Consider the following 27,650-nt stretch of genomic DNA (forward strand, 5'->3'; position numbering starts at 1 on the left):
TTTAACCACATAAGGATTTTTTTTAATTGGCACTATAGACAAAGGAATATACATGATCATTTGCATTACTTTGGTTCATCAAATAAACATATTTCAGTTAAGAGAAATAAACCACATGACATCATCCCTGGAAAATACTTGATCAAAATGGCTTTTGAAAAATCCAAGTGAAATGAGTGTAACTTCTGTTTGCAGATTAGTTCCTTTGGATTATACCCCTCATTCCCTGAAGACTTTGCTGTGCATGCAGCTTAGCTGGTTTTCATATGAGGCATATGATTGTACATTTTAAAAATTAACAATACTTCTCTGTTGTTTGGTTTTGTTTGGTTGTTGGTTTTGGTTTTTTTTTAATACAGATATTTTAAAGTGCTTTAAAAAAGATAAGTAGTTATCATGTGGTTAAAAATTCATAGGAAAATTCAAATGAAACAGGGCACAATATTGCATCAAAAGCCAATGACACTTGATGCTTTTCAAAATATTACTCAAGGAAAACTCAGGAATAGGGAGATGAAGTGGAATTACTCGAAGCAACATGGTAGACTGACAGAAGGGCCAGAAATTGAAATCAAACATCCCAACTCCCAATCCAATACACATACTTACTAGATGTTATTTCTACCCCATAATGGTAAACTGAAAGCACTAACAGAAGAGTTAGAACTAACGAGAGTAAAACAAACAAATAAACAAAAACCCCTCCCAATTGTAATTCAAGAGGGTTCTCAGAAAGCCTTTGCATGAGTGAGAACATACCCCTTTCTATTCCAGAAATTTAACATATAAGAATCTGCTTTATCTTCAAAATACTAACTGCCAGATTTGATTTCACTTATCGTCCTGAAAATGCAGAATTCCTCCAATAAACTCAGTGGTATTAAACCATATAGACCTAGACACAAGATCAGAAGTTAGGTGGAGAGGTTTTGCATGGGTAGACACCATAGCTACAGTATGGGCAATGCATGGAGCACAGAAAGAATTTCCAAAACTCAGCATGTTTCCAAAACTGCTAGAAAAGGAAAAAGGAAAGTGCCCTCAAAAGAAAAAAAAAAAAAAAGGAAAAGGAAGCCACTGTTTTAAGCTGCAGAATTATACTGAAGGTGAGTTATATTTTATTTCATTAAAATATATTTTAAAAACATACCGTGTAAAAGAATCAGGATTCTCAATAATTTATTATTTACATTAGCAAATTCTGTTTGACCATTATTCTATAGTTATAAATCAAAAGTCTGCAGAAGGGGGTTGCGTCAACTTCTTCAGGACCAAGCAAGTCCTTTTAAAGAAACCAGTCCAAAATGCATTCCTTCCCATTTTGATCCCTTCAAACTCATGTTTGCAATCAGATCGCAAAAAGCTCAACAAAAGTTCGTGTTGTCGAGTGTTGAGCCCTGCCAGTGAGAGCCGGGATTTCAGAACGCTCCACAAGAGAGAGACCCCGAGGAGATTTTCACGTTTCACTCCTCAGTAGTCAGGAGGCTGCAGGGTCCAACCCCCTCTTGCTCCCACTGTCCTACCTCTGCTTTAATCCATGGCATTACAGGACAAGAAAGCCTGTACCCAGCCCCACAGACAGATCTTGGAAAGCCAGACAGACTCCTTGAGCAAGGCTGGCAGGGGAGAGAGCTTTTTTCCTGCCACTGTAGACACACTGTAGCTTATCGTTCTTTTTCCAGTCCAAACACAGTGACGTAAATCTCATTGTCTTCCTCCCCATCCTCTGGGGAGAAATATGCATAGGGAATTATTCCTCTGATGTAAACAACTGTAAGCACCATTCACATTGGCTGGTCCACATGAAAAAAAAATCATATCCAAGTGCCTGTCATAAACTTGATCATTCTTAGCAGGGGGCCTCTCAGCTTTCCTATCAGATTTCCAGATCTCTAAAATCACACGGATACCCAAACATCACGCAGAGTCCACCGCAATGCCAGCTGCTGTCTGCTTTACTGTTCCAGGAAAGAGTAGTTGCCTCTTCAGTGAATATATAAAAACCCATGATTAAAATAAGTAAAGCAGTCAGCTCATGTGCTCTGTTTCCTGGAGGCACTCAGTGGTGTTTCTGACATCTCGTGTAAGGCACCAGTCGTCTGGTAGCTGCGCAAGAAGTGACCCACAAGACCTCCATTAAGCAACCACGGAGGGAACTGACAAAATTCAGCTGGTTTGATTGCCTTGTCGCTTACATAGCATAAAAAGTGTGGTCACGCCATCTGGGGAAGTTTCTGGTGGTATTCTAAAAGAGGAAGCCTCAACTTGTTCTGCAAGCCAAGGAGCATGGGTGAGAGCACAGTACAGCACAAGTTTCCCATGGCTGTGTCAAAGTGGCAGCTCCCACAGACATCGCAGAGATTTCCTTGAGCCCCAAGAGGCCTCTACTGCCTTGCTTTCACAGAAAATGAGTTTGTTGTCAACAGTGAAGCAGTTATCTCCTTACAAGATGTCTCCACAACACACAATGGGAGGGCCAAACTACATAACCAGCTTTGTGGCGTCCTTGCTGCAACTTCTCTGCTGTTGGTCTTGTCTGCACAGCCTTATTCACAGAGATGCAACGCCAGAGATAGCAGAGCCTGTGGACGAAGAAGTCGGCTGGATACTGGCTGACTGAGTCACCGAGCAGCCTCAGTCCAGAATATCAGTCTCAAATGGGACCAGGTGGTAGTATGTCAAATTAGTGACATAAGCTGTTGGATCATCACTGTCTTCTATCTCTGAAGTGAAGTCACTAACACTTTCAAACCTAAGGAGAAAAAACAAACAAAACCAAACAAAAAGAATAACATCAACAAAAAGCATTAAGTCAGTAATGTTCTTTTAGAAAATCAAAGTCGAAGGAATTGAAAGTACTGAGGGAGAGGGAAAAGGCTAGGATATCTGAAGAATGACACCTGAAAATTTTGAGAAAAGACATTTGTGAGGGGACTACTTGGAAAAAGGGCTTCAGGTAAGAATAATTCTGCTGGCACTGCAAGTTAAATTTCTGAGTAAATGTAACTTGTGGACTTGCTTCATACTAGAGGAGTGTTGCAGTAGAAGTATTTCTAATGCTGGTTTGCAGCTTCAAGTTTGTGAAGCTTGGTTTGAAAGACAAAGATCTAGAGTTCCAATGCTTTCTTCCAAAGCTTGAGTATCTCACCCCCTCTCCTGGCAGCCTGAAACTTGAATTAATACTAGAAGTTGTCAGGGAAGGTCCATGCAGATCAACTATGAATCATGAAGCTATAGCTTCTCTGGCATCAGCCTACGTGTCATTATGCTAGTGTAATCTACTGGAGGCACCAGCAATGGCATCTACTGTCACTTTCGTAAAACAAGATTCAACACTTCCTAGAGAGAGATGAGTAGTAAATGGAAACCTTTGCTCTCCATGTCCTTAAATAAACAGAAAGCCTGCTTCTTTATAACCTATGGAAATTAATGGACTGAAGAATTTGCTCTCAGTAAAACAGGATGGCTATCCCCTTTTAAAACTGCGCTAGCACACAGCTGTGCAGCAGACAAGGAGAGCAAGCTCTCATCGCTCTAGATAGTCTTCAGTAAAAGGGATTTCTATGACTTCTCTCTAGTATGACTCTGACTCTTCACAGCACTTGTCATTGTAATACCTAAACTCCATATCCCACAACACCCGGCTACCACATTGTATTTAAGGTGAGATGGGTCAAAAACATTAATTTGCTTTCATGTCCCAGGGCTCCCCTCCTGTGAAGGAATGAATAATTTCTTGGGACATATAATTTCTTGTCAGGCAATTCTGGATACATCTATGATCTGATTTTTATGAGTCTAGAAGAGTTTTCACTGTGGTGTGGAAAAATTTTCACAAAAGTACTCAGACCTGATCCCATGTACACCTCCTTCTTCCCACACCCATGTGTATTTGAGTAAACCATAGGTCAATGAGAACCGTGGTGCATGCAAGCAAATCATCTTGTCACCCCTGACTTTCAAAGCTACTAGTGAGGAAGGAAGGAAGCAGCAAGTGAGCTCTGGAAGAGTGAATCATGTAGCTGAGATCCACATCCTTCCATTTTGTTCTCACAGCATGTGGCAGAGACAAAAAATGCCTCAGTTCCCACACAAGAATGGAAAGGAAACTGCCTTTGTTTCCCATCTGAACTTGGACTCTCACCCTTTCACTTCACAAGTACCTTCTCTGGGTTTGGTTTTTGTACGAGGCCAAATCTCTGACACAAATAGGAAACAATGACTACAGTGTCCTTCCTCCAGATGCCTGCTGTCCTCCCCATGGCACGAGACTTAGGCTTTGACAAGAAGAGAACATCCAAGTATAAAGAGATTCCCAAATTTAGTTTCACTGGTTTTGGTATTTTCCTTCCCACTTCTTGACTCCTGTGTTAAAACCTGAACTTCTGCAAGGATTACCCACTGTCTCACACCTGCTTTCAGAGTCAGAAGGCATCAGCTCATTAAAACCTACACTTTACTCAGTCACGCATGTTCCCATTCCAAGGAGGCTTGAATTTATGCAGTAAGAAAACATTTTGCTTCTTCCAGATAACCTAGCAGTTAAAGGCAGTCACTGCAGGCCAAGGATTAAATCTCATCTCTGTTTAAGCAGAGAACCTGCAGAACTGTCAGGTTTCTTTTTCTCATACACTGTCTTTAATATTCTGAAAGAACTTGCATTCATTCTGATAGAGTGAGAAAAAAAAATGAAATAGAAACTGAGAAATTGCACAAGATGGAAAAAGAAATCCTAACCTAGTTCTGACTACAGGACAAATCTCTAACACTTTTTCAGGCTGGCATACTTCAGTGCTCTGACTAGCAGATAAACAGCTGAAGTTTTGGGTTAAAACTGCATCTCACCTACACATGAACTAGTTGGACTAAAGAGGCTACTGCAGACATCACTCTAACCTCACCCTAGAGAGCCCTAAGAATCAGGTATTTCACAGGACCTAAAGAAGAGTGGGAGGGTAAACAAGCAGATAAATCTCCCACTCCCGTCGCTCCCCAAAACTTCCTCTAGAAGCACCACAGGTTATTGGATAGCATGGTCTATACATCCTGCAATGTATGGACACTGTTCTGTCTTCTCCACACTCCTACATGGTCCTTCTCACCTCTTTGTCAATGATGAGGACCACAATTCTTTTGAACAGAAACTCATGGATTTTCTCCTGCAGTGCTGTTGCTATGCTCTTTATTTAGAATGAAACTGAAATGAGACTGAACTTTGAATGTTTATTACCCTCATTCCCCTACTCCCTCTGGGCTGTTTTCTTGCCCGTATGTGTGGGAACATGTGCAGAAGGGAGTTGACTTGGTATCTTGCAAACACTTCGCAGATCACATTGTGCTGTCTTACGGACTGTTAGTGATCCAGAAACAACAGATTATGAAATACCAGTGGGGCAGACAGAATGAACAAAGCAGAAGAGGAATCAAAGAGGTTATCCAGATTCTGCTCTCCTTCTCTTGTCAGTTGTATTAAACTAGATTACTACAAGTGGAAGGTCCCACAGATGTTGTGGTTCTTCAGCCTCACTGATAGGGTACTACAAGCAGCACGTGACTAGCGGGATTCATATGCTGTGGTTATGCAGAAAGCTTTCCTGGCCACCAAAAAGGAAGTGTGGGCACAGGTTTGCAAAGCATGGCTCTAGAATGCTCATATGAAACCAAACCAAATAAACCAGGACTGTTTAATTACAGCTAGCAGCTGTACAGGACACCCAACAGCTAAAATGCTCTTGTGCTGTTACCAACAGGTCTTTTTCCCCAAATAAACTGTTCAAGCTACTATGGACATACCAATTCCCAAATGCCCAAACTACTGCCCTTGCTATTTTTTCCCCAAAGTACATTGACAGACACATGATTCTTCACAAAGTCCTACTTCTTGTGCTGTAAGACAACCTTTTTGACCGTTTTAGCCTCAGTTAATGCATTAGAGTTGCTGCTAACATTCTCCAGGAAGAAAAAGAAACAAGGTACATAGAAGTTAATGGCTTGGATGGGTGCACTCTTCACTAGGTAAAAAAACTGGCTGGATCACCGGGTCCAGAGGGTTGTGGTCGATGGAGTTAAATCCATCTGGCAGCCAGTCAGAAGTGGTGTTCCCCAGGGCTCAGTATTGGGGCGAGTTCTGTTTAATCTCTTTATCAATGATCTGGACGAGAGGATTGAGTGCACTTGCAACAAGTTTGCAGATGACACCAAGTTGGACAGGAGTGTTGATCTACTGGAGAGTACGAAGTCTCTGCAGAGGGATCTGGACCAGCTGTATCGATGGCCTGAGGCCAGTTGTATGAGGTTCAACAAGGCCAAGTGCTGGGTCCTGCACTTGGGTCACAACAACCCCAGGCAGCGCTATAGGCTCAGGGAAGAATGACTGGAAAGCTGCCTGGTGGAAGAGGACCTGGGGGTGTTGGTAGTCAGCCAACTGAACATGAGCCAGCAGTGTGCCCAGGTGGTCAAAAAGGCCAACAGCATCCTGGCTTGTATCAGCAATAGTGTGGCCAGCAGGACTAGGGAAGTGATCGTTCCCCTGTACTCAGCACTGGTGAGGCCCCACCTTGAATCCTGTGTTCAGTTTTGGGCCCCTCAAGACAAGAAAGACATTGAGGTGCTGGAGAGAGTTCAGAGAAGGGCAACAAAGCTGGTGAGGGGCCTGGAGCACAAGTCTGATGAGGAGCAGCTGAGGGAACTGGGACTGTTCAGCCTGGAGAAACGGAGGCTGAGGGGAGACCTTATCTCTGTCTACAACTCCCTGAAAGGAGGTTGTAGCATGGAGGGTGTTGGTCTCTTCTCCCAAGTAGCAAATGATAGGACAAGAGGAAATGGCCTCCCTCAGGTTGTCCCAGGGGAGGTTCAGATTGGATATTAGGAAAATTTTCTTAATGGAAAGGGTTGTCAGGCGTTGGAACAGGCTGCCCAGGGAAGTGGTGGAGTCACCAACCCTGGAAGTGATTAAAAGATGTGTAGATGCGGCTCTTAGGGACATGGTTTAGTGGTGGACTTAGCAGCATTAGGTTTACTTGATGTTAGGTTGGACTCAATGATCTTAAGGGTCTTTTCCAACCTTAATGATTCTATGAGTCTATGATGATTCTCATTAACTCACAGGAGTAACCTCAATGTAAACATGTTGTGAGACAACAGTCCAGCTCCTCTCATCACCTTATGTACAAACAGTACCTGAACAGATCTCTGCCTATCTAAGAGTAAAAAGCACAGGGGAAGTATTTGTTTTTCCTGTCAAGAGTAGGATTTCATTTTCTTCGAAAAATTCTGTATCTAATTTCACTATCTCTGTGCTGCTTTTGCATCACCACACATGAAAGTCTGTTCCATTGGTTGCAAGATGCTTCTGACAGTAGTAGCACCATCCCGAAAGATGCACATCTAGTACTGGAGTGAATGTGCCAAAAGGGCAGCATATCCAATGCCATAGCCTCTGCTGCTGGCCTAAAAGACAGAAGTGCATAAAGTCCTGGCAGGGACAAGCCCCTCTGTAACAAAAACAAAGCATAATTTTGAGTGCATTTATTGACCACCTTTCCTTTCAAAAGGACTGCAGAGTACTTCAAGATCCATGCATAAAAGGACTATGCCACATGGATGCTCAGCACACTGGCTTCATCACATTTTGCAAAAATATGGTGTACTGCTAACTAAAATTACAGAGAAAATGAAGGAAGAAGCAAGCAACTACTTCAGAACAACAGAGTAAGCAAGTCCAACTCAAAAAAATGCTGTAGTTTCTTTTGAAACAAGTGTGAGGCTTTTCAGCTGGTGGATCGCTGGGTAGGTAATGCTGCTGGCTATAACAGCTAACCAGTGCAGCAGAACCTCGGGGAATGAATGTTACCTGCTGAAGCTCCAAGTGCTCCTCTCCAAAAAGTACAGATTTGCTTTGCAAAATGTCTGATTCAAGTACATCAGCAGCCAAAACACAGAAGTCATATAGATTTCAATGTCGCTGAAAGAAAAAACTTCCAATTCGAAGATATACAAGTCCACAAGGAATTAATTCTGATTTCAGAACAGAAAACACAAATCCCAAAACACAAATCCAATTTTACAGAGACCAAAACGGAACTGCAAAGGTTTTTAAAAGATTTTAAACCTTCTTTTCTGGGCTACTAACCTGCATTTGAAGCAACAGTATAGAAAACTTCTGCTTTTAAAAAAAGTTCAATTCTTACAGAACAGCTGTGCTACACAAGTGCTATTATCTCATAACTATTACTTCTCAGCTACAGAATACAGCTACAGGATGGGCAAATTTAGGGCACCATGTAAAACAGGCATTTGAAATGTATTAACTTCTTGACTCTTGATTTAACTTCCTTCAGGGAAGTTAAAACACAAATGCACAAAGCCAGGCTGTTATCCTGGATTTGTTTATTCCACAACAGTTCCTGGGAAATGATGCATACCATGCAATTTTTATTATATTTGTATTTTCAGGCCTTAATAGTCTCTGACTTCAATGGGGTGACAGATGATGACAGTTTCTGATCCCAGACCAGCAAGTCTTGCTTGGGCTGCAACAGATTTTTAAAATCAAAACTATATATATTTTTTTAAATCAACATTCTTTAAAAAATAATCAAAATAAGGCAGGAAATCGATTTCTTTGGTTATTTGCTCCTATTATTTGTCACTCCCACTACTAAAGAGTGATATACTATGAACTATGACCACCATAATTTCCAGACATTTGCCTTACAGAATTACCTCCAGTGTGTCTCTTTACTTTCATTAATACAAGCTTACAAGCCTAAATGCTGCTAGCAAGGTCAAGGTTCAAAACACTAAGTGATAAGTGAATAGAAAGACGTCAAGAAATCAGATGAGAGCCAGAGATACACTCCAGCACCCGACAAAAGTCTTGTCAACCTCTAAACCATTCCACTGACTGGCAATGATCACATTTCAGGTGTGGCAAGACAGCGCTGCATTCAAATATAAAGCCTCCATAAGGCTTTTCGTATTCTGTTTCCATCATTTTCATTGCTTTAATGAAAAAGTAGGTCAACGTATCTCATTAAAAATACTTAAATGCTTCACTACCTGAAGCTCATTGAGAAATCAATCACCTGCTATGACATAAATCTGTAGGAACAGATTTCTGTCAACACCCATCTATCAATACAGTTACTGGCCTAAGACCTGCATGAAAGCTCTTCTGGTTACAGGTCTCTGACCCCAGAATCTTACACACATTAGGAGGTAGAATTTATAAATAACATTAGCCTAACTTCCCTCTCCCCTAATGAAATCCATGTGCTTCACCAAGTCCCAGCATGCTGCAGCACTGGAGGGGTGTGTTCCCCTCCTCTGAGGATGGTGTTTTGCTTCTCAAATAAAGCATACCCTTCCTAGCACGATATTCCATTTGTAAGGATGTTTGGGTTTCCAAATTTGGGCTCAAACCAGCTCTCATCACAGTCATGAGAGAAAGAAAAATTCCTCTATTCTCACCTGGCATGACCCCATGACAACTACAGCTTTCTTTCATGGACAGAGAGCTAAGCTCCTTGGGGTCAATCATTCTCACTGACAGTCATTTTATCCATTTTAATAGAAACAGCTGTGAAGCGTTTGCAATCACACCCAGTAATCTTTAACCAGTCAGAATGACAGCTGTACCAGCCTTGCTCCTAGATAGAGGATAACATTTTGCTAAGGGGGAAAAAAAAGCTACAGTTTATCCAAAGCTGACAGCATTATTCCTGCACAAAATGCACTTACAAGTGTTCCGCTGAATCTACATCCAGGTGCTTCTCTTTTCCATTGGGTATACTGTGGTCAATGACTATTGTTTCGGTGTTGGCTAAACAAAATCCATTTGATCGCATGATTTCTGTCAGGAAAAGAAAGAAAAACAAGATAAAAACACACACACACACACAAATAATCTGGAAAACAACTGCGTATCATATGGAATTGACATGGTTACGAACTGGGATGTGTGTGTCACATTGAAAATCTGTCCAAGAAAGAAGGAATGAAGAGTTGGTTTCGTAGCTTCTTACATCTGCAAACCGCCAGTGGTTAAGCAATTTTATTCACATAATCCATTCATGATACGAAGCGTGTGAAGCAAGGCCCAATTTCAGCCCTGTTATTACCAGTGGTAAAATTCTTGTCACCCTTAAGCAGAATGGCAGCACATCTATCTGTTGCAACCTACCACTACCAAAACATAACTGTATTTTGCCTAGATAATCCCAGTCTTAAGCAAGTTAAGCAAAACCCAAAAAGACAAGAAAAAGGAAATTAAAAGTGACCTTCCAAGTTAATTCAACCACCATCTTTAAGGAGAGTCAAATAATACCACCTTCTGCACTGCCCTCAACTCTGCAGAAACAGGAGAAAGAAGAGAAGGAATTTTATGATGCGTATGTTTACATGTTCCTACATTAAGGAAAAGCCCAACCTCAGATATTTTTTATTGAAAAAGTAATCTTTGACTTTCAGACTATATTTTACTGTAACAGACTTTAGCAGAATTTGTTTGGGGGTGGTAAAAACACTGAATCCCTGCAGAATCACACTTCATTCATGACTCACCTTGAACCAACATTGTACTGCAGAATAAGATTTACACCATAAATTCAAATTAAATTTTCATCTAAGAGGGCAGCCCTTTGTCTCTTCCCTATCACCTACCACTCTGGACAGCACCACGTGGGGGACAGTTTGCTTTTTTTCAGAGAATACACACCACTTTTCCCTGCTTTTCTAAGTCTGCAAGCCATGTAGAAACCTGCATTATGACTGACCTGAACGCCGCAGCGTTTTCCCAGTGTCCTTGACATGACCAAAGAGTTACAGCATTTCACTGCTGTGTGAACCGCTTTAAATGTTAACCTTTACTGCCATCTACTGACAACACTGCCAGACACTGAAACCAGTTCCAGTGCACAACATTCTGACAAGGCAAATATCAATTATAATCAAATCTCCACCTATGTTCTTAGACTGTTTGCAGCAATCAATTAAATGATAAATCTAATTACCACAAGATGCTTTCTAATAGCTGCACAGGTAGGAAAAACCTTTCTTAAGTTAATTAGGTATTACTCGTCTCTACCACAATTAATTTAGAATTAAAACCAAACATTATTCAGCTAACACGGTTTCCATAGCTCCTTTACATAGAGGCTGCAGGAGGGTTCCCTTTGCTGCTGGCCTCTGTCCATCAGCCAGGCATTACTGCTCTGAATTTAGATTCATCCTCATCATCATCTTCTCTCTGTTGTACCCACCATGTGACGCATTGAGTCACGCACACCCGAAGTAAGCGTGTCCTAAGGGGATACACACCTCATAAAAATTATATGAAACCCTTCCAAACAGCAAAAAGCCCCAACCTAAAGCAATGCTATGGTTTCTAACCAATGCAATTCCAAATACATTTATTCTTGATATCTGCCTGCTTGCAAAAAGAACAAGCTATCACTGACAGCAGCCACCCTTTGAAACATTTTCACAGCACATACTTTGGGGATCCTTCATTTCATAATAAGCAGGTGCTAGGACCCAGTTCGCAGCTTGGTCCCACTGAGTAGCAACATATTTCAGAAGAAAACAGGGAATATGCTTTCAAAGGTAAGTGCTGAGAATACGTCTTAGTGTTCAGGAGCAAAGCGAGTAACCACATTCGGTCTTCGGAAGATTACTAGTGTTGGGAACATAAACAAGAGGAATTTCACCTGAGGCCTCCATATCGACTCAAGACGTCATCCAAACCTCCCTTGCCACAGATAGGGCATAAGACACACATGTTGGCTCCTGTTTCTGGCCCCCAGAAAGCCAGACCTGCATCACCCCACTTTGCGGCACGACCCTGGGGGCTCTTCTTTGCAGTCCCCATGCCACACTGCAGCCTGGGCTGAGGGCTCCACAAGGCACCAACCCAGACAGGCTGGCAAGACCACGCTTCTCACTGAGGTTCTGTATGGCGCTGTACCTGTCTAAAGAGTTATTGGTGGGCTCATAAACCATTTGCCATTTAATTAAAACAATATTTATTTAACAGAGGACTAGTTCACTTAGAATCAATTACAAAAGGTCTACCTTGTGCATAAGATCAATCCTCAAGACACTGTTTACACCTTTAGCACATTGACATGCTGACTGGCCATTAACCAATACACTGTTAGTACCTGAGAAAACCAATACCAGTTTAATGCTAAACACTTTGTGTAACTTGAAGGACTATGTAGTATTTCACTTTATTTCACCATCTGAAATAAACTGTTCTGGTAGCACAAAACCAGCAGTTGCCATTAGGCTCAAACAAAATGTTTCAGTATGGATATATAAAACCAGGCATATCAAAAGTTCACAAACTTTTAAACAATGGTCAGTCGCAGATGAAGAAGGGAAAGGCTGAAAGAATAGACCAGGATAGAGTGATATGCACTCCATTTTACACACCAGCATCTGTGCTTTAGAAGCTTCCTACGTCTCCACCTGTGATAGGTCTCAATGTGCTTTTCCTCCCCTTGCTTGTCTAACTCCTTTTTGAAGTCATTTATACTTTCAGTTCTACCATATTCTATGACAATAAATTCCACTGCGTAACTGTTCTCTGTATGGAAACAAAACAATATCATAACCCTTCTTTTGTTTGTTTAAAGCCTGTTTTCTGTTAACATTACTGGAAAACCTATAGTTCTCATTTCAATAGAAATACAGGGTAATTGACCTCCTTCTATTCACAGCTTTGTAGACTTCCACCATATCCCCACTCTGTTATCTGTTCTCAAAGTCGAAGTGTCCTTCTTTATTCAATCTTTTTCTTAGAGAAGCTATTCAACAATTTGAATCCTTGTCCTTTATTTGTATGGTTATAATTCCATTTAAGATAGAGAGACTGAAATTGTACACACTGTATTCAAGATAGGATTGTGCTCCTTTCTTCTGGTCTCCTCTCCTTTCTTAATAATATTTAATATTCTCACCGCTGGTTTTGCTCACCACTTGGCACTGAGCTTACAGCTTCACAAAACTGTATAAATAACCTCAAAAACTCCTTCCTAAGTGGTAACAGCAGTATCATATGTGATGATAGCGGCGACTGCATTTTCCTCACATCCACTTTTTTGCATTTATCAGCTTTCGGTTTCACCTGTCACTTTATTGCCTGTCTGCATATTGCACAGTATGTCGAGGCTAATTATATGTCTTTATTATAAAGCAGACTATGGAGAACTATCTTTTGAATTGCTGAGGGAGAAAGAATAAGGAGAACAGCAAATAATGTCATTTTCATTCTGTAATTCTTGTGTCAACTGTAGGAAGCTAACCACTCTTACCTGATATTTTAACTGGACTTTGAAAGCTTGGCTGAATTTTATGGACATTGTCATTTTTTAGAACTTGGTCCAAAGGAGATCTCTCAAAGAATGTGAGGACAACTTCAGATCTTGAATACTTAAAAAGAGAAGAAGAAATAGACATCTGTTTTTTACCACTAGTTTCCTTTGTCCCTTCCCCCTTTCCACCCCTTCACAGTACAACAGAAAGACTTATTACAAGCAGCAGCTTGGAGATATCATTACACAGTTCTGGCACTGAGCACTTCTCCAAGATACCAAAAAAAATTGCTGTTTTTTTGAGAGTTTGGCAAAGCCCATCACTTTCTAATCTGCATGAGAGTGCATGTAACCATGAAGGAGGAGTCAAGCTGGTCTAAATGTGAAATTTGGCTTGCTTACTTTCCAGGGCATGTTTATAATAGTCTTCAGAAGCTTTTCCACTTCATTAAGTCTGGCTTCTATATCATGGGCTTCTTTTATTGTGATGAGCCCTAGAAACAAAGTAAACAGATCGTGAGCATAGACAAAAGCATGCCTTCATGTGTACATATGTTTCAGCAGCCAAAAGCAGCCGCTCCAGAAGATGAGGAACAACCTTAAACATCATGCCTCCCAGAAATGTCTCCTAAGCCACACTCATCATAAAACTGAGGTGGGTGTAGTTACCAGCAGAGTTACAAGTCTGACACAAAATCAGCTGTTTATGATCATATTTAGGAGTTGCAAGACAAGCAGAAGCAGAACCACCTACTCCTTCACCCACAGTTTCACTACAGAGCATTCCCAGAAGTGATAATCAGCCTGTTTTCTGCTTCCAAGAACCATGATTCACCCTTTTTTTTTGACAATAAAAAGCCAAAGAAAACTCAAGAAAACAAAACCCACATCCCACAGATAAGAGGAAAAAACTAAACACAAGCTAAACAAAAGGCTTTGAGGTCAGTCTTGTATTTGTCTGAATGTAAGTCCCTGTGAGCAGTCCAAGGAAGATTTCTCAGTATCATGCTCTTCAAGTGTAAGACAAATTTTTGATTTTTTTTTTTAATAATCACTGAATTATCACAGTTCTGCAGAAGGGATTAAAATGGAAATTTTGCTGTCCAGTGTCCAGAATGATGCATTACAATGCTTCTAATTTTGAATTGCTCAGTATGGGGATCTTCAACTGTAACACCATATTACATATATATAACATGCAAGGCATGTGTAAATGGCCCCTCCTCTAGCAGACTCAGGGAAATATAACACAGGTTATATGCATGTACAGGGAATATGAGAAGCAAACCCTAAAATCTTGCACCCCTCTAGCAGTCCTTTTATTTCTGATCTTTGTAACCTACTTTTTCTAACCCAGTCACTGTTTTGGCCCTGCAGTTGTGTGTGTTTTCAAAGGAGCAGGATATACACATGAACATGAAATAACTAAGAGATGATTACATTTAACAACTCTGCTGATAAAAACAAACAAACAAAAAAGCCACAAAGCTGAAGCAGAAAAAGACCCAATAAATCAAAACTATTAAAGCTAAAACTCTGTAAAGCAGCCTGTGAGAAAACACTTCAATATATTAAAATTGTGATAAATTAAGCACATCTCCACCTCCCTATTCAAAATGTAGAAAAAATGACCATCAAACATGAACAGCATGAGGACAACATCCACAGTTTCAATCTGCATCAGACCTGGTTGGTTGTTACCGATGAGATCTGATCCCATACAAACTTTCCAGACAAAAGTGTGACTTTGAAGCTGTCAGCTCTCCTCCAATTACAGTTCTAAATCAAGCAGAGATTGTCTCTGGTGCAACCAGGTTTACTAGAAGGTTGTCCCACAAAAGCAACCTGATTGCATAAACCTTTCTATTGCTCGACTGTCCCTCATCTTGCTTGTTTTGTCTGCATCGCTACCACCTCACTCCAGAGCAGAGCACACCAGCAGGCACAGAAGGCAGCAGCATATCCTGCTTTGACTGACATATGCTACAGTTGGGTAGTTTTGCATGGAAATTTGCTAAAAGGCTATAAAGGTGAATTAACTCATCTGCATGGGTCTGCAGACTGCGTGTTAGCTGGGTTGTGCTTGACGTTACAGACCTGAATGGCAGACCAGCACCCTTCATCTTGCTAACTACCGGGTGTGAGCAGACCTGGGTGGATCTGCTTTGTCCCTCCACAAATATGTTCCCATCCCACATCTGAACCAAGCTCAAACCTTTCGAAATAAAGGGTTTTCATCTTCCCTAAAGAAAAAGCTGCCAATGGCCCCACAGCTCAGACACCCCAATCTGTGATGTTAGAAACATGCTGTCTCCCTGCCGTAGCCCACATCAGAGAAAACCAAGGTAGCCACCATGGTGCTGGCTACCATGGGGTGCCTCCACTTCTCCTGCTGGTCTTGTTCCTGTCTACGTAAATACTGACACATTCAGAGCAGAGATGGTCTGACTGCAGCTCCCACCTCGTAGGCAAACACCTCATCGCTGAACCACTGGATGTGGCATTCAGCTGCTCTCTCTCAAATCCACCATCAACCTCAGACCCTTTCCCAAGTAAGCATTCACTGTCGAAATTAGTATTTTCCCAGGAAAAGGGATACTTTCAAATAAATTAAGACATTCAGGCCAGAGGACAAACAAACAAACAAAAAATACCACCTCATCATCAACACTGAGCATTCGTTCTGTGAGGAAAATCAGTCAAATAGTTAGGATTTTCGCTCATTAGTAATCAGGGAAAGCATCTGCAATCCCACACGGCCTTTTTATGCTTCAGCAAGAGAAGTCAGATACAGCCATCAGCCTGTCACACTGTCACAGATTATCCAGTGGGAGGTTTTACAGCAGCTTGCATCTACCAGGAATTTCCAGCCTGGGTATATTCGTCCTTCTAGCTCTTGGAAAGGCACCAGCCACGCAAACCCACGCTCCAACTTGGAAACTGGCACAGACGACTTGTAACATCTGACATTATAAAAGCTGTTCCTTACTGAAGCTTTTAGTAATATTAAAACCAAAAGGCAGACAGCGTAGGAAGGAGAGAAAGTGACACATCTGCCTGGACAGCTTCCTATATATGTGCCTAATGGATACAGATGCACAGCTTTGGGGTGTAAAGCTGCTGACCTTACATGAATCCACACAGGAAATACAGTTTGGCTGGGCTAAAGCCTTCCTTTCCATATGCCTACTGCCCAAATACATAGAAATTACTTGACTGGCTATATATATTGAACCCTGCAATTTCTTCTGCAATAGCCACAAAGTTTGTAAGGCCCTCATTTATCTTAACTCTACGAGTCTGTTTTTAGGAGTTACCAGATGCCCTCATGGTTTTCTTGTTCATCACAGCCTCTGATCCCACAACCCGAGGGACTGCTTACAACCCCACAGCCACGCTACATGGAGCGAGGCACTGCCTGCCAAGCAGCCGGGAGGAGCGGGGGCCACATGCCCTGCTTCGCTCCCTCTCAGCACTTGCTAACTGGCTGCTGTCATCAACTACAGCACATCCGTCCATGAGAAACGCTGTGGTTTTGTGAGGTGAAGCCTCCGCTGGTGGCAACACTGGTTTAAGGTGCTGTCACTCTCCCCTGCAATTCATTTCCTCTCCCACGCCGCAACACAGGGCTGCCTCTGCTTTGCCAGCACAATTAGGTGAGTGGCAGGGAACACCTTGTTCTTCTCAAAGGCTTCACCTCAGGAAGCCCCAGCCTTACAAAAGAAGCAAGACACTGCAGGCTAGGATGCCACATTCAAGCTCCTTTCTCACCCAGACACTATACTGAGTTTGAGCAGGAATCAGGACTTGTGGAAAGAAGGGTCACAGAACTGCACCAAAGTTTTCCATCTCTATTTTTCATTTTGTGGGTGTTTCTCACCTGCTTGTCTTTTTTGTTGTTGTTGTTCAGAAGCTTTGGTGGGGCAAATTAAAAAAAAAAAAAAAAAAAAAAGGAAAAAGGACAGACTGGTGTAGAATCTCCAGATGCTGGAAACGTCTGAGCAAACAGAGACACACACATGCCAGCTGACTCTGCAGACAGAGCCCAGCACTTACACCATTCATTAACCCTGACACAAATGCACCACAAGCTGGATGCAGCTGGAGTGCACGGGACTCGCTGGCCACGTATGCAGCATCCATACTGCAGCTACAGCCTGCCCTGAGGCTGTTGTCTCTCTGCCCACGGACCATAAATACATGGCCGTCTTTCCATCTGGGACTTCTAGACCCCAAGAATCCTTATTCAGACAGTTTGCTATAAAATAAAAATAAGACACCAGTAAAGCAACCAGTAGCCTGGAAACAGTTGTGTCTTCTTTCACTTGTTCAGTCATGCAACACAGAGCTCAGAGCTGGGAAATCTCTTAGTGAGGTCATGGTGAAAGGCTGTTCTCATGCCTTTTCCTCTGCCCTGGCCCCTGTCTGACTGCTAATGGAAAACATGTGCAAATTCTTCACAGGAAAACTTTGCTCTCTGTCCTGTTACCCGAACTGTGCTTAGACAATTAACTATCATTTCAAGTGATTTAAATGCTATGAACACCTATGTTTATAGGGCTGGAGGTAAACTGGAACCCCACTGGCTCCTTGTTTACCACAAACTCTGTTGCCAAATACCACAAACCTCTAAGATTTCTTCACCCTGCATACAGGGCAGCTCACATGCTGGGTGACAGGAGGGATGATACAGGCACACCTCCTAACTCAGGGTGGCACTCGCCTGTACCTGGGATACGTGCTTTTAGCAGGGTTCTGCTGTGTGCACAACCCCCATGGTCAGCAATTTCCTATTAGGAAAGGAGGAGGCAACCCCTTTGACACCTTTTCTGCCCCTTCCCAGACCAGAAGCCCCAAGCTGACCCCTTAAGGCTAGATGAAAAGGATTTGCCTGTAGTTTGAGACCACGGGTACATAGCAACTTTACGCATAGCAACACATCCTTGGAAAGAAACACGGCCCAAACAGCACCTGGGGCCTGCAGCATCTTGCCTGCCCTAGGACCCTGGTGACAGAGCAGCTGCAAGAGGTTGAGCAAGAAGGCCAGCAGCTTCGCACCCGGCATGCTGGCTCACAGCGTGGGAGGGGGCCCAGGGCTGCAAAGGAGCAGGAAACGAGCTCAGCAGTGGAGAAGGAGCGGGGAGCCAATTCCTGATGTCAACACGCAAGCTTTGATAGGCCAGTCCTATTACTGCCACGTGACCCACCAAATCTGATACTAACAATATTTTGACAACTGCGGATAACATGCTGCATGATTCTACCAAACAAAGTGGGACAGGAATTGCAGCATGTCCTCCGGAGGTCATAACGAAATCACTACGCAGTCCTGACTATTGGTGTCCACAATGAGCACACTGTCTCACCAATTCTCCACTGCCTTTCAAGGAAGAGTGAGTTCATGCCTAAGGCAAGTGTGTTTCATTCCATCTCTCAATGATGACACAGAGAAGTATGTTTTTCTGGAGATGTGTTGCTATGTACAAGTCACTATGTGTACCTGATCTCAAACTGTGGGCAAGCCCTGTTTCTTCAATTTGAAGGACTCCTCTTCAGGCTTGTGGTCAGGGGAGGAATAAAGAATGTCCAAGAGATCTCCTGCTTTCTCAAAATCAGTTCCATATGTAAAGATGGATAAGCAAGAGCAGAAGCCAAAGTGTACTTTCTGACAACGTGTGCAAGATGGAATGGCGATACTCCTAAATGCTGTGTATTTTAGTAGGTACACGAAGATCAAAATATTGCATTGAGCACTCCTGACCTAATCTTCTCTCCATCCCCTACAGGAAGACTGAAGAGTAGATATCAATGTGAAAAAAAAAAAAAGAAGCAGCAAATAAATCCAAGGGGAAATCTTACTGTGTTCTGTTAACCCACACTACAAGAAAGATTTAAGGCCTATAGATTCAGATCTTGAGCCCATCCTTATCTCTTTGGACAAGCCCACGAGCAGCGGCTAGGGATTTCAGATATTTAGCGAAGACACGTGAGCTGTCTTGTACAGAAGACTGCTACCCTGCTCTCTCTCCTGACCAGACTGTACGGCTTCAACAGTTACAGTATTAATTAACATGTAGTGCTCAATCTTTTTTATCTTTTACCCTCATTCTTCCTTCTTTCCCTCAGGTATGTTCTAACCCATGAGCACACATACAATTCAGGATACAGATGGGGCAATAGTAGCAGGGCCACAGTCACAAGAGGAGGTGTACAAAAGCAAAGAATAATATCTAATGGAAAAGATTTCAGGCAGTCATTCGGTTCATCCAAAGAAGGACCAAGTCCAAAGTCAGACCAGGCTGCTAATCTGTCATGTCACCATGTCAAGGTGACTTCTGAATATCCGTGAGGACTGATACTCAACAGAATCATGCAGGAACTGAAGCTACTCAGCTGTGATGTGGACCAGGGCTGAGACGTGGCAACTCAGCCCGATGATTTCTGCTGTTTTCCTCCTTTGCACTGCTTCCCATTTGCTCTTTCTGTTGAACTCAGTACCACTTAAGCTGGCATCTTTCCATGCTTCACAGTCATGATGCCTCTTCCCCATCAGCAGCTGCCCTGGTAACATTCCTTCTCCTTGCAGACACACATTCCCTGAACCTCACTGTCTGGGAACCATGGCATTATCCATCTCAGACTGGACTTAAGGATATAAGGTCGTTAGAAGAACAAAAGAATACTTAGTGGTATGTAAGGGCAGGAATTTTTTTTTAAAAAAAGCAGATGGGAAAGCTTGTTAAACACAATATTTCTTCAATAACTCTGTAGAAATAACACCACAGGAATGCTTTAAGTCCAAAGACTTGATAAGATCCAGAGAAGGGGAGATAATTACAGGCAATCAGGGATTTCATATCTCCAATTATTAGAGACCAGGACTGTCACTTTTCTGTTCTCTGCCAGTTATTTATGCTGTCTTCTGCAGCATCTGGTTCTCATCACTAGGGACAGAATCCCAGAGCTGGCTACAGCACTGCTCTGGCTTAGGCTGGCAGCTCTGGCAATCCCTCTTTGATGACTCTTGCCTAACTCTACAACACCCCTCTCTTGGGGCAGACACACTTACCTCTTCCCCTCATGGGGAAATTCATCCATCTCAGATGATAAGAGTCACTACAGTATTTAAAGCCTTTACAAAAGGTTTATTATTTATGCAATATCACTGATGTGATCCATCTTGGTGTTATTACCCAGGGAGCAGCTAAGAGGATATGATGGAGCTGAAAAGAGGGGTGCAGGGTGTGGATTTTTAAAATGTGTTACATGTTATGCTGCCCTTCTTAAACCTGACATTGAGGAACAAAATAGGGACAGGTTTTTTTAAAGGGTGTGAGTACACAAAGTGCATGTAACTCACTCCGTACTTTTAGAAGTCCCGCCAGGTAGCAAAGAGCATATTGAAGATACAGATGCAGAAAGACAGAAAGCTTCCAAAACCCTGCCCACACTGCACACACCTAGCTCTGACACAGGCTATTTCTTCTTTTGCAGCTCATATGCAGATGTAAAAATGTGGTCAAAGTTCTGTCCAAACAACTGTCCAAATTGACTCCCGCAGAGCAGGGCTTGCGACCGTGACCACCTGAAGACCCTGGCACACTCAAATAGCCACGCAAAGCAAGGAGGCAAGTTAAAAGCTGAGAAGTCCAGATCCTCCATCTGATGGATTTTCCACACATATATTATTAGTTATGAGATCTCTCAGGACCTCTGAAGGGAAGACGGCACATCCTGGTGACAGAACTCAGCAGACCGGCTTTCCCCACAGAACTCCCTGTCTTGATGCTTGATGAGCCACAAGAAACAAAAAGATGTCAAAGAAGAACGAGAAAAAAGTGAGCAAAACAGTCAAAATGTGATGAAAAATGCAAGCTCCTACAACCGTTTTTAGCACTGGTTTCTTATCAGGTGAGAACGGCCATGAAAAAACAACCTCATTTCCATTCCATGCCACCAAAAGCCTCTCAGACACATTGCCTCCATCCATCACAAAATAAGCAACTTGTGCCTAGCTTTATAATGACACAGCAAGCTTCTGTTATCTCCATCATTACCGATGAACCATGAAATTCAGCTAATAGAAAACAAACCCAGAAGCTCCAAACTTAATTTTGGTTATACAGAGCTGCTAGAGCCTGATAACTAAGAGCTGCATCCTTTGTCTGCAAGACAGAAGCTCTGAGAAAGCTTCACTAATGAAGTGTTGACAATGTCAACAATGAAAAGAGCACAATAGATGCAGTGTATTTATCTGCATTGTCACAGCACCGAAACAGCTGCTGTCTGTGGAAACCACTATGCTGCTTCTGTAGAACTCCCTCTTCCCATAAATCACACTCCCAGATGGTCTCGTAAACAACAACACCACTATCATGCAGTATATACAAAATAGTAAGTTGCAAATGCAACATTTGCAAGCAAACATGATGTTCCTGGGCCAGCTCTTCAGGAACTGCTTTCTGCTTTGTGCAAGTCCTTTCAAGGGCAGCCCTGTAGGAGCTTCCTACGTGTTTCCTAGTGCACAGACACTTGGACGTGGAAAACAGCCCATCACCTGCATCCTGCATGAGGTAGCCATGCCAGGAGTGAGCACAAGCCTCAAGAGCTAGACCTCAGCATTAGTCATTTGGGAGGGACTGCTCAGGCTCTGCTGCAGGTGAAGTGACTACCTCTAAGCTACAAGGCAAGCTATGGATGCAAAGTTTCTATAGGAAATCTCCACCACTACTGGAGAACTTGTGCGGATGGACAGAGGCTGAGTACCAGAAAGGCAGAAGGGAAAAGTTCTGGAGAGCCACAAATAACCACGGATGGCAGCAAGTCGGTGAGGGAAATCTAGGAGCAATGAAAGGGAACAGAAAGCAGCTCAGGGGAAGAAACTCGGAGAAGCAGAGAGAAAATAACAGAAAGGAGAGCAAGGGAAAAAAAGGCCATGACAGAGCAGAATGAGTCAGAGGAGGCATGGAAAAGAAGGAAGGGGGAGGAAAATGAACACTTTGGGAAGAGATGGCCCATCTAGTCAAAAAAAAAAAAAAAAAAAAAAAATCAAACTGTAAGACTGAATAGAGTTTCTGACTTGACAGCTCAGAGTGACAGAGCAGGACCAGGCACGACACATAGGTGTAATACAGCGACATGAGAAGAGCATCTGAGCCCCTGTTCTGATGACAAAGGTGACAAAACAGTGCCAGAGAAGGATTGCCAGAAACCACCCTGTCACTGCAAGGGCAAAACAAATCCCATCTTTGAAAGGCTGCTAGCACGTTCTCCTGGCACCCTGGTCCAGCACTTCAGGGGCCGATCCTGCCCACACTGAAGTCAGAGGCAGGTGTCTGACTGCTGACTGCACTGAAGATGGATTGAGTTCTGGGATAAATCTTAGATTAAAACCTCTCAGAAGTAATACTTAGAGAAAAAGGGGGGGGGGGGGAGGGGAGGGCGGGGACGGAAAAGGAGAAGAGCACTTTTCCAGGTTTATACTTCACTTCCAGTGTCTATTGGGTCTCTTGCAGAGACCCAATCATCAGTTTTAAGTCAGTTTCTAAGTCCATAGTGTAGCCTTTCTCATGAAGACTGATTTAAATACAAAAGCTGTTTATTTTGCATATAGAAACAGACAGTTTAGTGACATTAGGCCATTTGCTGGATGGATCTCTTATGTGTGGACTAGCCCATGTTTTTCTGTGATCCTCTTTTGTGCACTTGCCTAGAGCAAGGGATGGGCACATCTCAGACACAAATAAAATACTAGCAAGTTACTGGTAACATCACAGTGAATCATATTTAGTCACTCTGCAGGTATGCACATATCTAACCCTGTTTACCAGCTTACCAGTAAGATGCCTTTTGTTGTTGAATGTCCTTGGCCCTTAACATCATAGCACACTCCAGATGCAGAGAATGCACTTTGCCACATGTGCATATTAGTTATCAAAGACAAGGCCAGATTGTGTGAATGCCCTACTCCCCCCTGGGACCTCCCCTCTTCTCATACCGAATAAAGGGTGAGATGAACAGCCATGGTAGAAAACCATACCTCACATCCTCTCCTCTGTCATCTCAAAGCACTCAGCAGCTCCAGCACATACAGAGAGGGAAAGCATTGTGGAAATCAGTCCAAGGGGATGAGGGGTGGAGAAAGGAAGGGAGAGGATGGTTTGCTGTTGCTGAGCAAGAAAAGGGGCACACTCCTCTTCAGCATGAGCTGTTTGCTGAAATCAGCAATAATGGTAACAACCAACTCTTTCTAATATTGCTGACGTTTTAAAAAAATAAATCTTCTTTTAAAAAGTTAATAACATCAAATAGCTTGAGCTCAACTATATCCCTTAAAAGTAACGTCCTGCAGCTTGACTGAGCTATAGGATAATGTTAGTCCTTTTAATGCTACTTAGGCAAATCTGTAGGGACTTTGGAGTCCTTCAATGAAATGCATATTTGGTTTGCAACACTTTACCACTTCCTCCAGATAAAAGGCATGGCTAATATTCACCTTATTTCAAAAAGGCTAAGATAAACACACACACATATACAGACCCACATACATATGCACATACATTTGTTTGTATATAAAAATACTCACACACAAATGTATATGACTGGCATACACAAGAGTGTGCTTTTTTCAGGTGTTTTTGTTGGGTTTAATATGTTGAGCTTCACTGTAGGCAGCAGGATATCTACTTTTAAACAGGACATTAAGAAACCATGCTTACCCCCAGAGTTTTATAAAGACCAGACATGTCCCGTGCAATCTGTTCTTACATCCAAAGCTTTGCATCAGTGTCACTTAGTTAAGAGAGATTTTTATGTTTCGGTTTTGTGAAGTTACACAAGCTTGTGGGCAGTCACTTTAAAATGCTGGTATGATGAAGTGTTCTCTATGCAGAGAAGCACGCTCTGCAAAGTAATTTTCTTTAGAGCAGGAGCAGCATAATTTTAAACAGAGTATTACTGAAATTGTGAAGTGCACTGTGATTGCTTAGAAACTATTCCTCATTTTTATTCTGTCTCTGTTGCAAAGTAAACCCCCACTCACTCACCAAGCTGAAAAGATCATGATCTGCTTATATTGGGTTTCGATTTTTTAAATCCTGGACTGATGCCTTTGCTCATTCCCAATTCTACTGCAGTCAGTATGCCTTTTCCCGAGATAAGGGTAAGTGAAGGTTGCTGGCTCCAGGTCTTAGGCAGGAATTGAGTGTTGCAGGCTGAGGATGCTTACTCTTTCTCAGCTGTTCATGCAGTAACGGTGTATGTTACCTGGGACTGTCAATTAAAGCCAGTGCATGGGACTGTAATCCCACCTGGCTCCAGGTGCACAAATGATGCCTCAGAGAGACGTGAAAACAGTTTAATATTTTGCAAAGGCTCTGGCAGGTCTTCAGACAGAAGAGGAACCACCCTCACTTATGAGAGGCATTGAGGAATGAGAATGGCTTTAGAACATGCAGGAGCTCCTGTCCCTGAAGTGATGGGGAGCGAGCACACTGTGACAGGCAAAAGGCCAGGGCCAACACAGATCGAGTCTGTCTGTGGCCAGGGCCAGCACACGTCCCAGTCCAGCTGCCAAGATACTCTTCAGAGTACAAGTACAAGGACTACCAGCGCCCTGGGAAATCAAATTTTAGTCACAGTGACTCTGGGAGGCGCTGTGCCCTACAGGCCACAGGCAGGCTTGCTACCTGGCATCCTCAAAAGCTGGGGCCCAGGTGCCATATACACTTATAGGCCGTGTTACTTAGAATTTACTGCCGCTCAGCACTACTAAAAATCACTTGCAATGGATAATACATGTTCACAATATTTTAGCTCCTTGATCAGCAACCTAATAATGTGAGACACCGTATAAGCACACTATGTCAGGCACAGAGCAGGACTGCAAGGTGGGGGTGTAGCGATCTGCAGCAACAGCCAGAGGACTCCCCCGTTCCCAGCCCGCACCCAAGAAGGGGGCGACAGCCGCTCCCCTGCACCCAGCTCCCGCAAGCATCTCCCAGCCCGCAGCTCGGGGCGGACAGCAAGGGGCTGGCGGAGCTGCCGGGCTGCGCCCACCCCCGCCGTCTGCAGAGGGCACTCGGGGCCTGCGAGTGGCGGCGGAGCTGCCCCGGCGCCGGCGGGACCGAGCTGCCACCTCCCGGCAGCGGGAAGGGGAGGAGCCCAGAGCCGGGGGACACTACTCGGGGAGCGGGCTCTGGTTCCCGCCGCAGAGGGGGAAAGAAGAAGAGGGAAAGATATAAGCGTTTTTAAAGGAGGCACAACTCCTCCACCCCACCACCAGAGGTTAGGGATCAGGCAGGGCAGTAGAAAAAGCCGTGTCTCACTTTAAACACCCGTCAGAAAACATCCTTGGTGAGTCAGCCCGGGAGGGACCTGCTGTCGCTGCCTCCCTTCCATGGGAAGAGAGCCCGCTGTCACACAGGTAGGGCGGAGAAATAAATGCGGTGGATTTATACTGGTATGCAGGGTGGAGAACCAGCCCCCACAATGGCAAAACGTAGACCCTCTGCAAGGGGGGGTCACACTAGCAAGGTGTGAGGCAAAGCGAGAGCAGGGGAGAGCTTCCTAGAATCATTTCAGTTGAAAGAGACCCTCAGGATCATCGAGTCCTTCCCTATCCTCTCACAGAGGAAAACATACACAAAATATCGTCTTCTTCCCATTTCTGTTCAATCAAATAATCTATGTGGTTACTCAAACAACTGGGGAGACTGGAAGTTCTCCAGACACGTCCATTTTCAGATGAGCAGATTGGCCTGCACAACTCTGCACACTTGAAATATTTTCGAGTAAACACATAACTGTATCTAAAAAATACCCCAAAAGTTAAATTAAAACCAACCCCCAAGAGAGCTTAACACGTACATGCAGCTTCTGTACAGAGAGGCCTGAGCATGGGCAACATCTCTCAAGTTGGGTTAATCCACTTCAGAAACGAAAAGAGAAAACCCAGCTCTAACCACTGATGCAATTCCCCTGTTTTGCAGAAGTTATGCAAGGAATTATGCCAACTCCCAGACTTGCTTGGTCCACTGGCAAGTGCTGCAGCCTCTTATTTTTTTTCTGCTCTCCTTGTGGCAAACAACATACCAACATGCGGAGATTTCTCAGCTACAGCCCTTCTCCAGCCAACAGCCCTCCCAGCCCTCCCTCGGGAAGCCTCGGGGAGGCCGGAGGCAGCGGTGAAGGGGAGCGTGAACAGGGACCCCTTTGCCGCCCAGACCGGATCAGCCCGGAGCGCCCGTCCCCGCGGAGCTGCGGACAGCGGCGGGGCTGGGACCTCCCTCCTGCAGGAGCCCAGAGTGCGAGGCTCTCGTCCCAGCTCGGGCTGCGGGACAGCCCTTCACCCCCACCGTGTATTTACCAAAAAAAAAAACCAACCAAAAAAACAACCAAAAAAACAAAAACAAAAAACAAAACCGACAGAAATCAACAGCCCGGGCGGAGTTTCCGACCGCAAAACGCCCCCGCAGCTTCCCAGCCCCCCCCGCCCCGTACGGTCGCATAGCGGCTCGGGCTCCTCACCCCTTCCCTCCGCCCGGGGGAACCGCCCGCCCCGCCACCGCCACCGCCATCCCGGGGGAAGCGGCAGCGGCTGAACGCCCGCCCGCCTGCCGCCCAGCGAGCGCTGCGCCCGCGGAGGCTGCTCAGACCTTGGAGCAAGGGGGAGCGGGACAGTTCGGGCCGGTCCTCAGGGAAGGAGTCCAGGAGCCGCTTGAAGAGGCGGCCGAGGTCGGAGTAGCTGCGGTGCAGGTAAAGGATGTTGCGGTCCGACCACTCGGTGCGAATCTCGTAAAACTCCTCTTCGTCGCCCCGCCGGCTGATGATGAGCCGACGGATCCCGTTCACCCAGCAGCCCCGCACGTACATGTTCACCAGCGAGGTGCCCTCAAACACGGCCGAGGCCATCCCGCCACCGCATCCCCCGCCGCCGGCGGAGGGCGAAGCACAGCGCTCCGCGCCGCCGCGGCCAAGTTATGAGGAGAAGGAAGAGGAGGAGGAAGAAGAGAGAAGGGGGGTGCCACCCGCCTCACGGCCCCCCCTCTGGTCCGGCCCTGCCTTGCCCTGCCCGCCGGGGCTGAGCCGCCTCCCGGCGCTGGAGGGAGGGCTCGCCGGCGCCTCATAGACGGTGGCCCGCAGCGACAGGCCGGCCCGGGCACCCCAGTCTCTGCTCCGCTGAGCCCCTGGCACCGAGCAGGGCGGCTCTCACCCCCTCCCGGGGCGGGGAGCGGGGTGGCTCGGCCCCTTCTTCCCCGGCGCTGCAGGAAGGCAGAGCCCCTCCCGTCCACGGCGGGAGGGAGTGAAGCTGCCCGCGGCTGCTGTGACGGCCCC

General features: G+C 44.4%; 1 protein-coding gene across 1 annotated transcript; it reads right to left on the reverse strand.

The window, feature by feature from the left end:
* On the reverse strand, window positions 1-27,650 carry PXDC1 (PX domain containing 1). The gene is made up of 5 exons (XM_065832544.2): window positions 26,972-27,650; window positions 13,719-13,810; window positions 13,317-13,434; window positions 9,742-9,853; window positions 1-2,752 (listed from the first exon to the last, which is right to left on the reverse strand). The coding sequence occupies exons 1-5, from the start codon at window positions 27,225-27,227 to the stop codon at window positions 2,635-2,637; spliced, it is 696 nt and encodes a 231-aa protein (XP_065688616.1). The 5' UTR covers window positions 27,228-27,650; the 3' UTR covers window positions 1-2,634.

The sequence above is a fragment of the Patagioenas fasciata genome, chromosome 2 (assembly GCF_037038585.1).
Source record: "Patagioenas fasciata isolate bPatFas1 chromosome 2, bPatFas1.hap1, whole genome shotgun sequence".
Classification (NCBI taxonomy): Eukaryota; Metazoa; Chordata; class Aves; order Columbiformes; family Columbidae; genus Patagioenas; species Patagioenas fasciata.

Excerpts from the sequence above, each read along its gene's own strand:
- PXDC1 (XM_065832544.2), bottom strand. The coding sequence starts at position 27,227 with ATGGCCTCGGCCGTGTTTGAGGGCACCTCGCTGGTGAACATGTACGTG. Across the intron at positions 13,435-13,718 it reads TTATAAACATGCCCTGGAAA|TATTCAAGATCTGAAGTTGT; the intron begins GTAAGCAAGCCA and ends TCTCTTTTTAAG. Across the intron at positions 9,854-13,316 it reads AAGTCCAGTTAAAATATCAG|AAATCATGCGATCAAATGGA; the intron begins GTAAGAGTGGTT and ends TTTTCCTGACAG.